The 15,959-nt window shown below is 34.0% G+C and overlaps 1 protein-coding gene across 28 annotated transcripts in view; it reads right to left on the bottom strand.

The window, feature by feature from the left end:
• Window positions 1-15,959, bottom strand: part of LOC100538332 (Ig lambda-2 chain C region) — a 190,691-nt gene that overhangs the window by 11,984 nt on the left and 162,748 nt on the right. For 3 of the 28 annotated variants that reach the window (XR_015513906.1, XR_015513903.1, XR_015513901.1), the window contains exons 1-2: window positions 12,009-12,106; window positions 11,590-11,911 (exon numbers count right to left, since the gene is read on the bottom strand). The exons of 11 other annotated variants lie outside the window; for them this stretch is intronic. Coding sequence is in view for 5 of the 17 variants with exons in the window: in XM_087291206.1 (XP_087147332.1) it covers window positions 1,489-1,573 (85 nt within the window). In the remaining 12 variants the exon portion in view is untranslated. Of the gene's footprint in view, window positions 1-101; window positions 223-346; window positions 438-926; window positions 982-1,488; window positions 1,592-1,790; window positions 1,870-1,996; window positions 2,052-2,463; window positions 2,533-3,312; window positions 3,373-11,589; window positions 11,912-12,008; window positions 12,107-15,959 lie in introns of those variants that run through there. 14 more of the 28 variants (XR_015513918.1, XR_015513920.1, XR_015513910.1 and 11 more) reach the window with 12 other exon arrangements.

Consider the following 15,959-nt stretch of genomic DNA (forward strand, 5'->3'; position numbering starts at 1 on the left):
ATCAATATCAACACTGGAAGCTTTCAAAAAGTAACAGCAAATAGACAGGATATGTTCCTAAATATGTTAGCAAGCTCATAAACATTATTTAAATTACTCACCTAAGACTGTAAGTTTTGTACCATCTCCAAAGTGTGCTTCACTTCCCATGTTCACACTGATTATACGCTACAGTTAATACCCTAATCTTGAATTATGCCACTTATGCTGATGTGTTTAACTTAATTTTTAAAGAATGACAACCTCTGTGGTTTCATACTACAATTAATTCAATTAGAATTGATCAGATTCAGATGTCTTGAATAGACCTAAGAGAAATAGCATGAGTATTTTTAAAGAATCTTACCCAAAACAGTTAGCTTTGTTCCACTGCCGAAGTAAGCTGGATAACTACCAGAGCACAGCATACATGTGCACTTACAAATTCACCCATGACACCAAATCCTAGTCATTTTTTGCCTTAAATGATCAGTAATTGCATTATTGACCATATTTATCTAATTTACTTATGTCTAGTGTCCTCACTTTATAACTATAACACATAATCTGCAAATTCTAGAACATATTTCTGTGTTATCCTGATTTGAATACTCAAATTACTCACCTAGAACTGTGAGTTTAGTCCCGTTGCCGAAATATGCAACACTGCCAGTGTTCACACTGATTCTAGGCTACAGTTAAAACCTCAACTATAGGCATGATCATGTAGCCACTTTACTGTTATCTGATATTATTTGAAAAGAAGACTTTTCTTACCTAGCACAGTTAACTTCGTTCCAGTGCCAAAGAAAGCTTGAGAAGCACCAGTGTCACAGTGCACGTGTGCACTTACAAATTCACTCAAGACACCAAATGCTAAAGTCTCATATTCATATGCATGAAATATAATTGGCGATTCTATAAAGTAAGATGCTCAGTTTACTCACCTAGAACTGTTAGTTTAGTGCCATCGCCAAAGTATGCTGGGTCGTACTGATCACACTGATTCTATGCTACAGGTGAAACCTCTTTGAGATCTTTATTTGTTTATATTTTCAGAAACTATAGAACGCTAACAATTCTGGATATTTTCACAAAATATATAACAATAGACTTTTCAATTCAATTCTTAAACTGTCTATCACCAATGAGAGACTTAGTAGAAATATAAATACAAATGCATGGCTTACCAAGTACTGTTAACTTTGTTCCATTGCCGAAGAAAGCCTGAGCACCGGCACCAGAGTCACAGCATTCATGTGCACTAATAAAATTACTCCCACTTCTTCGTGGACTATGGTTTGTCTGATTTTTGAGCCATCTGAAATGCCACTTTTATCCACTTCTCTGAAGATTAATTTAACTTCTTACTGTTTAATTATTTACAAATGTAAGCACATTGCTTCTTTAAGCTTAGTGTTGATCATTTCAATGAATGAAACACTTTGTTCTTGACTTTCGTGCATTTGTACAGGATACTTTCTAATGTAAAGTCAAAATTTTTCTTACCTAGGACTGTGAGTTTGGTGCCACTACCAAAGTATGCTGGATCGTAGTTGTTCACACTGATTCTATGCCATAGATAAAACCTCATCTACTGCAGATCTCATCACTAAATCCACAATAATTAAACACTTTTATCATTGCAAAGCATAAATAGTCCCAAAGAACAAACCTCAGAACGCATTAGGTTTGTTAGGTGTGGTCAATTTAACCAATGTCTTCATTAAAAAATATATAAATAAAAAACAACTCCACATACTGTTTATGAGAAAGCATTGTCAAATACATAAAATAACTGTGTTCCTTACCAAGTACGGTTAACTTTGTTCCTTGACCAAAATAAGCTGGAGAAGTAGTTGACACAGCATACATATGCACTAATAAAATGTCTACGATATGTGCCAGGTGTATGGCATCGATCGATGGCTGCTTATAGACTCATCTAAATGAATTATTAGCATACTTTAGTATTTAAAAATATTCATCCAACAAATGTGTTTTAAAAAAGTCTCACCTGTCACCGTAAGTTTAGTCCCATTGCCAAAGTATGCAGAACTGAACTGATTACACTGATGCCAATTGACTGTACAAAACTCCACTAAAGACTTTCTACTGTATTCAAGTTACAAACACACTGGCTACCTATTGGATGTGGTAGACCTGTTGTAGAACCCAAAACTCTACAAAACCCGAGCCAAATCGCAGTCCTTAGACACAATAAATATATTACTTTAGCAGCTATTTGATATTTTAATGCTTTTAGGTAAATAATTTATACAATAATTCTGAATAAAATCATTATTTTTCTTACCTAAAACAGTCAGTTTGGTGCCGCTGCCGAAGTATGCTTGCGTGTTTGAGCACAGAGTTTCAAGACAGTATCGCTAACTTGTATCTTGTAACGTACACAGCTAACTCATGCTATTCTCACCGGTAATTTTATAAGGCATTGTATTTTAACATTTATACAAAAGTTCTTACCAAGGACAGTCAGTCTTGTTCCATCCCCAAAGAAAGCCTGGCTGCTTCCAAAGCACAGCGTGGAGATCTCTGCTAAAATTACTCTGACTACTACACTCTAGCAAATGAGGGCTTCTTGAAACCCAATGTTGGATAAAATATGGTGAAGCCATATTTTATATTATAATTATAATTTTATATTATAATTTTTTAATTTTTTTATTTATGTATATATATATATATATATATATATATATATATATATATATATATATATATATATATATATATATATATATATATATATATTACAATAACCCAGTTTGGCATTTTGGTTCCAAACAATCAAAGAAATTAAGATAACTTATTAGTTGTTGTTGTAGTTTTTTTTTTTTTTTTTCATATTTAGGTGGCTTGAACATAAAACAATTAAGTTGTCCTTTGAACAAACAGCGAACATCATTTTTAAGTGTATATTTAAGCTAACGTTGGGTAATGACAACCCAGAATCGGTGTACATAACTCCTACAATTATTATAATAACATGAACTTTTGCTTTTCATTGCTTCAATATCTTATATTCATATAGTCTGCATATATAAACTGCATACTCATTATTTGTAATCAGGTGGCTTTGAATTATGAACTCATTACACCTTTATGCAGTATATTAGCTCAAAGTCAAGCTGAAGCAGTCTAATAAAAGTGAGTTGTTTCAACTTAAATTTGGACAAATTATAGACAGAACCAACTGCTGGGTTACAGGTAGGTTAAAATGTAGTTTAAAAATTCAACCCAGTAGTTGGGTTTTCAATATTTACCCCTAAATGAGGTTAAAACAGCCCAGAATTTTTAATAAGTATTACTTACCCAGAACTGTTAGCTTGGTCCCGGCACCAAAGTAGGCTTGATAATTGGCACAGCATATGACTGTGACTCAAATTGATTGTTCGGTTTGCTCTGTATTTTCTATGCATTTTCAACAGAGTCTAATCATATTTGGCGATCTTAATTTGCAATTATTTTTGGCTATTGTACATTAATTTAGATAAAGTTGTTGCTTACCTATAACTGTTAACTTTGTTCCAGCTCCAAAGTATGCTCGATCAGCATTGCCACACAGTGAGTGATATTCACTAATTTAAGGCACGAGTTATGCTAGTTTAGCTGTTTAGACTACAGTATTAGTCAGTTGAACACTGATCATTAAAATAATAAAATCAAGGTCAACTTACCTAAAACTGTCAGTTTTGTTCCATTCCCGAAGTAAGCTTGTAAGCCAGAGGCACAATGTTAATGACTGCTCCGAAATTTGCATTGGAATTCCTATTTATCCTTTATCAAACAAAAGTGCATAAATCCAGCAGTTGTCATCCACGCAGAAGTGTAACGTAAAAGCATGCAAATCCAATATACATTGATTTGCTGCAAGAAAATGGTAAAATTATCCAATCAAGTTCAAATTTGAGTAGACAAACTTGTATTCACTTTCAATAAAATTAATAAAAAAATGTGTAAATCATTCAAATATTATTGCTCTGTATGTCCTAAATATCGATATTGTTAAAATCCGAGAGATATCTTTGCATTGTTTGTCGGAATCTAATTGGCAGTAATCGGAGAGAGGTTTTTGTACGGCGGCTCTATGGGAATGTATCACCGTGGCCCCCTGTCCCCACGGTGCTAAAACATTATACAAAAACGAAAAATTAGCTTTCTCTCTTCCCCCCTGCGCTCCCCCCAACCCTCATTTTATCAGTAATTTTCATCATTCTCTTGCACATGTTCTTTTTTTATGTCTTTCTGAATAAGTCTATGTTGCTATTTCTGTGATTACCGAGAATTTGGGCAGGTGCAGATGCCTCCACCTAAAAATGTCTCTTTGAGCTCCTCCCACATCCTTATGTAACATTCAGCAGAGTACCGTAGGATTACAAGTACAGTGTCTGTTTTGTGTAAGGCCTGAGATAAAATAAAAGGTACCACTTCATATTAAGTGGCCTTAACTAATACGTACTTACACAGGATTTAATAGTTTGTTACAATGTACTTATTGTGTAAATACATGTATTTATTGTGTACTTATGTTTGATTAAATACATGTATGTAATTACATCTGTAATTAACTTTTGTAATTACATTTGTAAATACACTGTTGACCATCCCTTATACCTTAACCTACCCTTAAACCTACCCATGCCACCAAACCTGTCCATAACTCAACCTCTATCCCAACTCAAATCCACCACAAGTGTTCTCAAATACCTTATAAACACAGTAAGTACATTTTATGTATTTATTATTTTTTTGATGTAAGTACATAGTAGTTAGGGACACTTAATATAAAGTGGGACCAAATAAAATTATTATTAATAACATAAAGATAATAAGGGAAATAAATAAATTCTTAAACATAATACAAAAATCTGATTCACTTTAAAAGTGAATTAATGCACAGATTCAGTGTTTAATATTTGTCAAGAATATGTGCAGTGTATGTATTTTATTAGAACAAATGAACACCCAATGTCTTAAAAATAGGCAGATAATGAACCACTGGTTATTAGTGAGAGCTAAATCCTAAAGTGTTACCATATTTTTTATTGTACATACTGCAGTGTTTTTGAACTATACAATAGCACAGTACTTAAATTAATCTGCTGTGGTAATCCTACAGTTACTATGTTAAAACAACAACCAGAAATAGAAAAAAATTATCCAACAGCATACTAAGCTTTTTACGACTATATAACATGATTTTGCCAAGCACGATGCGATCCTGGATTAACATCTGTGTTGAACCTGGAAAATCGTTTTTGTTCGAAAATGTAATCCCGACCCCTTAAACCCAACCATAACTGTAAATTATTCCCAATAATAATAGTTATAACAATCATGTAGAGATGCATAAACAGTAACTGTAAGCCCAAACTTAACAATAATGGTAAACATACCTCTTAATTCTGATTGGCTGATTGGAATGTTGTTCCAAGACTAACATAAATGTTCATCCAGGAACATGTACTACTGGGTAAAATAGCAGCTGTTGCTTCTAGCAGGAGATTATTATGATCGAACACCATCAATAAAGTAGATTTATTATTTTTTGCACTTTTTTTTTCAACAAAGAAATTTTACCTTAATTGTATGGTTTTTGTTTGGCAGCCGTAGCTGCCAGTCATTTGACCTTTTTTTTTATGATTTTTTATTTTTTTTTACAGAGCAAGTAATTACAATTTATCACTTTCATTTTACGTAATTTTAAATGTACTTAAAAAACAGGAAAAAACACTAAATAATACGTAATTTTTTTGTAAAAAACAGACAAATTGCTGTAATTTGTCGTTACTTATATAGTACATAAAATAACAGTCAAGCCGTTAATTTACAGATAGTGTTTGTAATTTTTACGAACTTTTGAATATAATTTAAAATAACAGAAAAATACTGCATAAATAATACTGTAATTTCCGTGTATAAAAAACACAAATGTCAGTAATTTGTCTTTAATAATAAAGTACCTAAAATGAAAGTTAAACGGTTAATTTAGAGAGATTGGTTTTTACTAAGTTTTGAATATAATGTGAAATGACAAAAAATTACTGTAAAAAATTTAAGGATATTTTCTGTAAAATTAGTTTTTTTTTTTACAGTGTAGGTTTCTATCAGGATACACACACCGGCGCTACAAGTCGGCGGCTGTCGGCGGCCCCCGGCCACGACTCAGGACGCAGTTCATTTTTCAGCCGCGCCACAGAGCGCCATCTGATTAGTTTTATGTTAAATATCATGCGAATGTGCGCGTCTGATGTGTGATACTTTAAACTGTCGCGACGCCGAGTGGTGCTTCTGGTGTGCGACCTGCTTTAGTTCCATATCACAGCCATCTTCATTTTGAAGAATCCCCCCTTCCACCCCTACTCCTTCTCCTTTCCTAGATGGGTTGCACAATAGCCCCATGGTTACGACACTGTTGCCTCACAGCAAGAACGTCACTGGTTCTAGTCCTTACCAATGTGCATATTCCACATTTCTCAATCTGATTTCTGTTCGATTTGATTATGACTATTGAAAAAATATAGAGCTTAAAGGAGCTAATAATTGTGTCCTTAAAATGGCTTTAAAAATTTTAAAACTGCTTTTATTCTATTCGAAATAAAACAAGTAAGACTTTCTTCAGAAGAAAAAATATTATCAGACATTCTGTGAAAATTTCCTTGCTCTGTTAGACATCATGTGGGAAATATTTAAAAAAAGAAAATCAAATCAAAGGGGGGCTAATATTTCTGACTTCAACTCTATATTTACAATTTTATTTTAAAGAGGGATGACATTAAGGACATCAAATAAGTTAATAACTACTGTAAAAAGTACTTTAAAAAGTTGCCTTAAAATTATTAAGTAAATTAACTATGAAAGTAATAATACAACATAAGTTGAATTAAATTAACAAGTAATTACTGTAAGTGTAACTGTAATTCCAAGTTACAATGAGTTTACTTACTATTTTAAATTAACCCTATACTGCACATATATTAATGGTACAGGTAACAAAAATGTTTCCACATGATTTTTTGGTTCTTTTGGGAACATTTTATCCTTTAAAGTTGTTTTTGGTTTGACCCCGCACCCCAACCCCAAAATATTTTTTATTGCCTTAAGGCAGAGGTGTCTAAACTCGGTCCTGGAGGGCCGGTGTCCTGCAGATTTTAGCTCCAACTTGCCTCAACACACCTGCAAGGATGTTTCTAAAAAGTCTAGTAAGAACTAGATTAGCTAGTCCAGGTGTGTCTGATTGGGGTTGGAACAAACACCTGGAGGACACTGACCCTCCAGGACCGAGTTTGGACATGCCAGCCTTAAAGCAACAATGGTAGAAAATGTTCACATGTTATATAACACATATCATGAGTCAGTGATCATGGACCAATAACAATTTACACATCTTATTCAAATTGTAACAGAATCATTAAGGAAATAGTGAAGAACATAAAACATATACAGTGCTCAGCATAACTGAGTACACCCCATTTTGAATATTAATGTTTTTATCCATTTATCACTGAATATAGGTCATATATTTTGGTGCATCTGAACAAAACAGATTTATTAAATTGACGTATTTATTAAAATTAAATTTATTTTTTATTAAAATTATTTATTATTTTATTCACCCAACATCTTTATAAACAGAAGATAACACATTTAAATAAATGTGAAATATTGAAAACAAAATTACAAACTACACAATTTCAGCTAAATTTTATAATTTCTTTGTTTCTCTTGAATCTTGCTCTTTTACATTTTTTTGTTCAACATTTTTCTTTAACATATCAATTTAGGTGTACTAATTTTGGACCGTTATAATAAGTTATTTTGTTATATTAGCCCTAGATCTAATATTAATTAGGGGTGTACTCATATACTCTGAGCACTGTATATAGTGTTTTGTTACTGGCCTATATAGGTATATGACCCCTTTTTGTGTGCTGCCTGCTGTGTAAACTGATCACTAATATATATGACAGTCAGTGCAACTTTTTGAACTTCTGAAGATTGAAGTTGAAATTGTGTACTTTGTATATATATATATATATATATATATATATATATATATATATATATATATATATATATATATATATATATATATATATATATATATATATATATATTGGGTGAATAAAAAATAATAAATACCTTAAAAAATATAAATAAATAAATATATATATATATATATATATTTATTTATTTATTTATTTATATCTTTATATATATATATATATATATATATATATATATATATATATATATACACACACACAATACATATATATATTTATTTATTTATATATATATATATATATATATATATATATATATATATATATATATATATATATATATATATATATATATATATATAGATAGATATGTAAATAAATAAATAAATAAATATATATATATATATATATATATATATATATATATATTTTTTTTTTTTATTTATTTTTTTTTTAGTTATTTATTATTTTATTCACCCAACATCTTTATAAATAGAAGATAATACATTTTCAATAAATGTGAAATATTGGGGGGAAAAAAATACAAAGTACACAATTTCAACTACATTTTATAGTAGATGTTCTCAGATGGGAAGTCTTGGATCCTGCTCTTTAATTCTATAGAACAAGCTTACATTCATTTTTATGTCAAAATATGTTAAAAAAGTAAAATTAAATGAAAAATAATGCAATCTGTAATAATGATAATATGTGAAAATGTTCACATGTAATATAAGTAAACACATCTTGAAAAGTATCGTTTATCGCACAGCGTTGCCCGCAGGCAACGGAAAGAAAATTAGAATTTTTGAACATGTAAAATAAAAAAACTTGATAAAACCTGACAAAAGGCTTCTTTACATCTTCACAAATACACACATTTTTTTTTGTACAGTTTATGTTACTCTAAATGAGGTTAATTCAGCAAATAATCTTAACTTCTTCTCATACCATGTGCTCCTATTACAATAAGTCAAAATGTAGTTTTCTAACGTTTTAATTGTTTGCCATAATTTAAAAAAAATCTGTGCTTGGCATAAGTTTTAAGAAAACTTTCTGTTTCCTCAGGGCAGCGCTGCGCTGTAAAGGATTAAGTCAACTTTTAGCTTTTAAGTCAAAGGGTTTACACACTTTTTAAGTTAAGTAAATATGCGCTTTATTACTAATCAAATTAAAGGAAAGACAATTTACAGCAAATACATATTGGAGCAGCCACTGATCCATTCACTACTCCTTCAGTATGATAACAAAAGTCTTATTTTATTAAATCTGGCAGCAAGAGAAATGCTGTCAACAAAGACAAAAAAACAAACAAACAAAAACAATAATACAATTATTGTTCATGAGTGATAAATATCGTGTAATATAAAGAACTGTTCTGTATGCATTTGACTGCATCATTATGTCATCTGCCGCTGTTGAATGGTGAATAAAACAGTATAAAAGTTACTCCTATCATCCTGCAGAGGTCAGCATATGATCTTTAATCCAGAGGATGATCAAATTATATGAAAATGATTTATCTGATGTTTTCCAAATCAAGTCGAGTACAGAGAGTTTGAGTAATCATTTGTGTTTTATTGTAATCAAATACTGTATGAATGTTGTCCAATATTTTAAGGGCAGCTTTGATGAAAGGCTTTGATCCACTTTAAATGTTGACTACTGTAGATTTGGAAAACATAATGGTAGGCAAGCCAAGGCAAGTTCATTTATATGGCATCAAGAGCATGCACAAAAATAATTCGAAGTGCTATACATTATCAAGAAGATTAAAAAAGACATGAATGATTAAAATGAATATTGAAAAAGATATATATGGGTGTCAAGGTGGCGCAGTGGGCAGCACGCCTCACAGCAAGGAGGTCGCTGGTTGGAGCCCCGGCTGGGTCAGTTGGCATTTCTGTTAGTGGTTTGCATGTTCTCCTCGTGTTCACGTGGGTTTCCCCCAGGTGCTCCGGTTTTTCCTACAGTAAAAATACATGCGCTAAATTGGCCGTAGTGTATGTGTGTGAATGCAAGAGTGTATGGGTGTTTCCCAGTGTTGGGTTGTGGCTGGAAGAGCATTCGCTGCGTAAAAAATATGCTGGGCTAATAAATCTGATTTCAACTATATATATATATATATATATATATATATATATGTATATATATATATATATATATATATATATATATATATATATATATATATGTATGTATATATATATATATATATATATATATATATATATATATATATATATATATATATATATATATATATATATATATATATATTGGTCTGTTCATTCACTTTCATTCAGTTATTCCTTGCATTCAGTTCTATCCATTTCTCTGGCAATTGCTGAGAAATGCCCATACAGTCCTTTATTCACGCACTACAGAAAATTTAGTTTTTTACAATTCCCCTTAAGACATGTCTTTTGGACTGTGGAGAAAATCACAGCACCTAGAGAAAACCCATGCGAACACCAGGAGAACATGCAAACCATACAGAAAGATCTCGCGGTCCAGCCGATATCTAAACCCAGTGGCCTTCTTGCTGAGGCAAACATGCAACCCAGGCTCATTCTGAAAATGTAGCTATATATACATTTATGGTGAATGCCAAATACGTCCCAGGAGCTATGTTTTTTTGCAGTTTTTGCTTTCTCGAGAGACCACTAAGTAAGTTTTTTGAGACGTCAAATTTCTCTCGTTTATGCCATTTGCGTCTGTTCTTCTTACGTAAATTCACCAGAGGCCGCTGTCGACTGATTGACTGACTGACCGTTCGACTGACCCACCCTACTTCCTCCTTAAACCCAACCGATAGTGTTTTCAAAAGCACCAATTGACCCGGAAATTACAAAACACACCATTGTACTCAGTTAGGAATAAAAAATGGGGAAAATATGGTTTCATTCACTCCCCCATTTTCAATTTCTGCAAGTAAGAGAAGTTGAAAAAAAATTTACTCAATAATAATAATAATAATAACAACAACAACAACAACAACAACAACAACAACAACAACAACAACAATAATAATATTAATAATAATAATAATAATAATAATAACAACAACATTTCTTATAATTATTCATTAATACATTCATTTATTTTCTTTTCGGCTTATTCCCTTTATTAATAAAAAGTTGCTATAGGGGAAATAACCAACAGCTTATCCAGCATATGTTTTACGCAGCGGATCCCTTCCAGCCGCAACACATCACTGGGAACCAGACACACACTCTCAATCTTTAATATTATTATTATTGCCTGTTTTTTTTTTTAATTAGCTGCATGTTTATGATGTATAGCACTATTATTGTTGTTGCATTATGTATAATGCATAATTCCTCAGTCCTGATAGCTGCAATATTAAGATTAAGCACATTATATTTTTAAAATGTATAATCAGGCTATATTTTTATTCAGGACTTGTTTATATTTTCTAACTATTTTATTTTAACTTTGATTAGGTTTTCAAAGATTGATAGAAATGATACAGGCTCATTTATTATTGAAATTATTTGCCCTCTCTGCTTAGTGGCTTAGACTGAGGTTATTGTTCAGGTGGTTGGTTTAGTTAAAGTGCTGTGCAATGCTTGAAGCGCAGAAATAAATGCCTAAGTCCTCCTGTACAACACTGTAGATCTCCAGCGAAGATTCTTTAATATCAGGACGTTTCATTTTGTATTTCGTCTTTTCAAATGGGGCAACTATTTCTTCTGTATCTTTTCCAGGAGAAAAAGCAACAAGCGACATTTCACCTTTACTTCTCTGTCTGTACCAGAACATATAAAAGTAGGTGCCATCATTATGGTTACATTTTAGAGTAACATTTTTGTCCGGTGCAACAAATAGTTCAGATCTATCAAGACGTTCATTCTGAGTGATGATTATTTGTCCTAAAGATTCTGTTGGGTAGAAAACAATTGATTATAGAAAATCTTGTATATCAACAAATATATTTCTAAATAAAAAGCATATTTTACTAAGTCTAGATAAACTTACTAATGACTAGTAGGAATACAAATAGCAAATTCAAAAGTCCCATGATATTAAAGAGGGAAACCAATGCATTGCTGTCTCTTACCACCTCTGAATGTATTTTCTCTGGCCTGTTTTACTGAGTCTATGAACAAAAGCAACAGGAAATGACATACTGAGACTCGTACTGCTTCTCAATGTTACCTATTCCCCAAAAATCTCTTTTCATGAAGAAACATTTTTACTTTTGAGTGTTTCACATAAAATTATTAGAGCTTTGTGACTTACTACTTTATCGTAGTTGCATTTTAAAGGACATCTTTTGAACGTCCCTATTAGTTATCATGTCAAAGTTTACATCCTTCACCTTTTGTTTCATTTTCAAACCATATTGGAGAGAACAAAAGTAGCACATTGACAATATGTGATTTAAGATGCTAAGTCAAGCATTGTGTTAAATTAGGTTCTATAAGTTTAAATAAATAACCCAGTGGTAAGTTTTGTCAACAACTGTGCATGTACTGCTGTGGGCAGGATGGACATCTAAAGGCTGCATCAAAGACTACAGAATACACAAGACGTGTCACTCGTATACTTTTGAATGGGGAAAAGTGTAACGCATTTGAATTTGAAATTTGAATGTATTTGTTTTTATTTATTAATGCCAGCTGAATTAAAGGAAGAATTGGTCCCACTTTATATTAAGTGGCCTTAACTAATATGTACTGTACTTACATAGAAGTTAATAGTTTGTTACAATGTACTTATTGTGTAAATACATGTATTTGCTGTGTACTTATGCTTGATTAAATACATGTATGTAATTACATCTGTAATTAACTTTTGGAAATACACTGTTGACCATTCCTTACACCAGGGGTCTCAAACTCAATTTACAAAGTCAAGGCAAAGGAGGCAAAGTCTGGGTGAGGCTGGGCCGCATAAGGGATTTCACAAAAAAAAGTCCTCAAATGTCATTATTAACAGTTTTAATTATTTCTTCTGAACATGAAGTGTCCTGAACATTAATAGAACATTGAGTGAAGATTATGAACAGTTCTTCTGAATATGGCATGTTTTGCCTACTTCTTGCTGCCAGAGACTTGACAGCACTTCTTCTCACAAATCTGAACCACATTTGGCTTTAGAGCGGAAGCAGTTGAGACGCTCAGTATGGCTTGAAGATGATCATCATTAAGTCTAGACCTGTACTTTGACTTATTGAAGTCCTAGGGAAATAAGTGGGGGAACTCACTCAAAACTTCCATTCCCTCACCTAAAAAAAAGGCGTATATATGTATAAATAAAACACCCCCACCCCACTCCAGTCACATCAGTCTGTACCAGTCTGTATCTACCTATAATATATATAAGATGCAGGCTGTAGCTAGGTAGGTGGCAGGCTGCAGATAGGTAGCTAAGTGGCAGGCAGGGGCGGGAACAGCTTACCTTGGTTCTGGCCGGCGCGAGTTCCCTCCTAAACACTTCCCGCCCGTCACAGCGTCTAACAAAGGGGCGGGGTGCGTGGTGATGTCACCGGCATCCCCGCCCCTTTGTTTGCACGGCGGGCGGGGAATGCCAGTGACCGCTGTGTACGGATAGAATCAGCGGAGCGGGGAGCGCTCTTTCTTCCGGGCCACAAAATATTGCACTGAGGGCCGCAAATGGCCCGCGGGCCGCAAGTTTGAGACCCCTGCCTTACACCTTAACCCACCCTTAAACCTACCCATGCCACCAAACCTGTCCATAACCCAACCCCTATCCCAACTCAAGAGCACCACAAGTGTTCTTAAATTTATTATAAACAAAGTAAGTACATTGAATTTATTTTTTGATGTAAGTACATAGTAGTTAAGGACACTTAATATAAAGTGGGACCGAAGAATTTCCTAATACTTCTTACACTAAGCCTAATATTCAGAGACCAAACTCACTAGTGTTTCACACTTAAGCCCAATCCCAATTCCACCCCTAAAGCCGCCTTTCCGCAGCACACAACATTCGGACAAGACTTCGAAATAGGTCCTTTTCAGTTTTGTCGTGCACCATGGGAGAGTGGTTGATTTTAGCAGTTTCAGAAATTCCAATTATATATGACACAACACTATAGAGTCATAAAGAGGCAGAAATAGGAAAAATAAAGCATGAAGGAGTGCAGCCGAGAATGTCTGTTAGGTGTGTTTTGTTACCAAAATGTAGCCTACCCTATGTAGCTTATGCAAACTCATAATTAGCATCTAGCCGATTGTGACAATGCTCATTAATAAACTGTAGAACTGTAAATAAGCCAGAGTTAGCCACAAGGGCTAATTTTCATCTGTTGTCCCCAGACAGATTTTAAAAGGCAACCTAAAATAAAAAAACACATCATCACACATACAAAAACAGTAAAGTTACATATGACAAAGAGATAAAACATGTAATAAGAATTTCTTAAAATGTTAGACAAAAGAGTTACACATGATTGTGAACTTGATTTGCTTTTAGCCATTTCTTTAACTTGTATTTAAATGTTAAAAACAGTCAATATAGTGAATGAAGCCCCGCCTTCTAGTACAGGAGCCAATCAGTGAACGCTATATGGTGAATAAAACCCGCCTTCTAGTACAGGAGCCAATCAGTGATTGCTATAATAATAATAATTCCTTACATTTATATAGCGCTTTTCTAGGCACTAAAAGCGCTTTACACAATGGAGGGGGAAGGGGGGGAAGTCCTCCTCCACCACCAGTGCGCAACATCCACCTGGATGAAGCGACGGCAGCCATATTGCGCCAGACTGCACACCACACACCAGCTGATTGGTGGAGAGGAGACAATTATGATATGGGGATGGTTAGAAGGCCATGATGGACAGAGGCCAATTGGTAGATTTGGCCAGGATGCCAGGGTTAAACCCCTACTTTTTTTTTTCGAAGGACATCCTGGGATTTTTAACGACCACAGAGAGTCAGGACCTTGATTTAATGTCTCATCTGAAAGACGGCGCTCACTGAGCAGTATAGAGTCCCTATCACTATACTGGGGCATTAGGACCCACACAGACCGCAGGTTGGGTGCCTTCTGCTGGCCTCACTAACACCACTTCTGGAAGCAACCTAGCTTTCCCATGTGGTTTCCCATCTAGGTACTGCAGAAGCTGCCCTGCTTAGCTTCAGTTGGCGATCATGTGAGAGTTGCAAAGAACTAGCTGCCGACTATATGGTGAATAAAACCCAACTTCTAATACAGGAGTCAATCAGCGATCGCTATATGGTGAATAAAACCCACCTTCTAATACAGGAGCCAATCAGCGATCGCTATATGGTGAATAAAACCCACCTTCTAGTACAAGAGCCAATCAGCGATCGCTATATGGTGAATAAAACCCACCTTCTAGTACAGGAGCCAATCAGCGATCGCTATATGGTGAATAAAACCCACCTTCTAGTACAGGAGCCAATCAGCGATCGCTATATGGTGAATAAAACCCACCTTCTAGTACAGGAGCCAATCAGCGATCGCTATATGGTGAATAAAACCCACCTTCTAGTACAGGAGCCAATCAGCGATCGCTATATGGTGAATAAAACCCACCTTCTAGTACAGGAGCCAATCAGCGATCGCTATATGGTGAATAAAACCCACCTTCTAGTACAGGAGCCAATCAGCGATCGCTATATGGTGAATAAAACCCACCTTCTAGTACAGGAGCCAATCAGCGATCGCTATATGGTGAATAAAACCCACCTTCTAGTACAGGAGCCAATCAGCGATCGCTATATGGTGAATAAAACCCACCTTCTAGTACAGGAGCCAATCAGCGATCGCTATATGGTGAATAAAACCCACCTTCTAATACAGAAGCCAATCAGAGATCGCTATATGGTGAATAAAACCCACCTTCTAGTACAGGAGCCAATCAGCGATCGCTATATGGTGAATAAAACCCACCTTCTAGTACAGGAGCCAATCAGCGATCGCTATATGGTGAAT

This window comes from Danio rerio, chromosome 17 (assembly GCF_052040795.2).
Source record: "Danio rerio strain M-AB ecotype USA chromosome 17, GRCz13ab, whole genome shotgun sequence".
Lineage (NCBI taxonomy): Eukaryota > Metazoa > Chordata > Actinopteri > Cypriniformes > Danionidae > Danio > Danio rerio.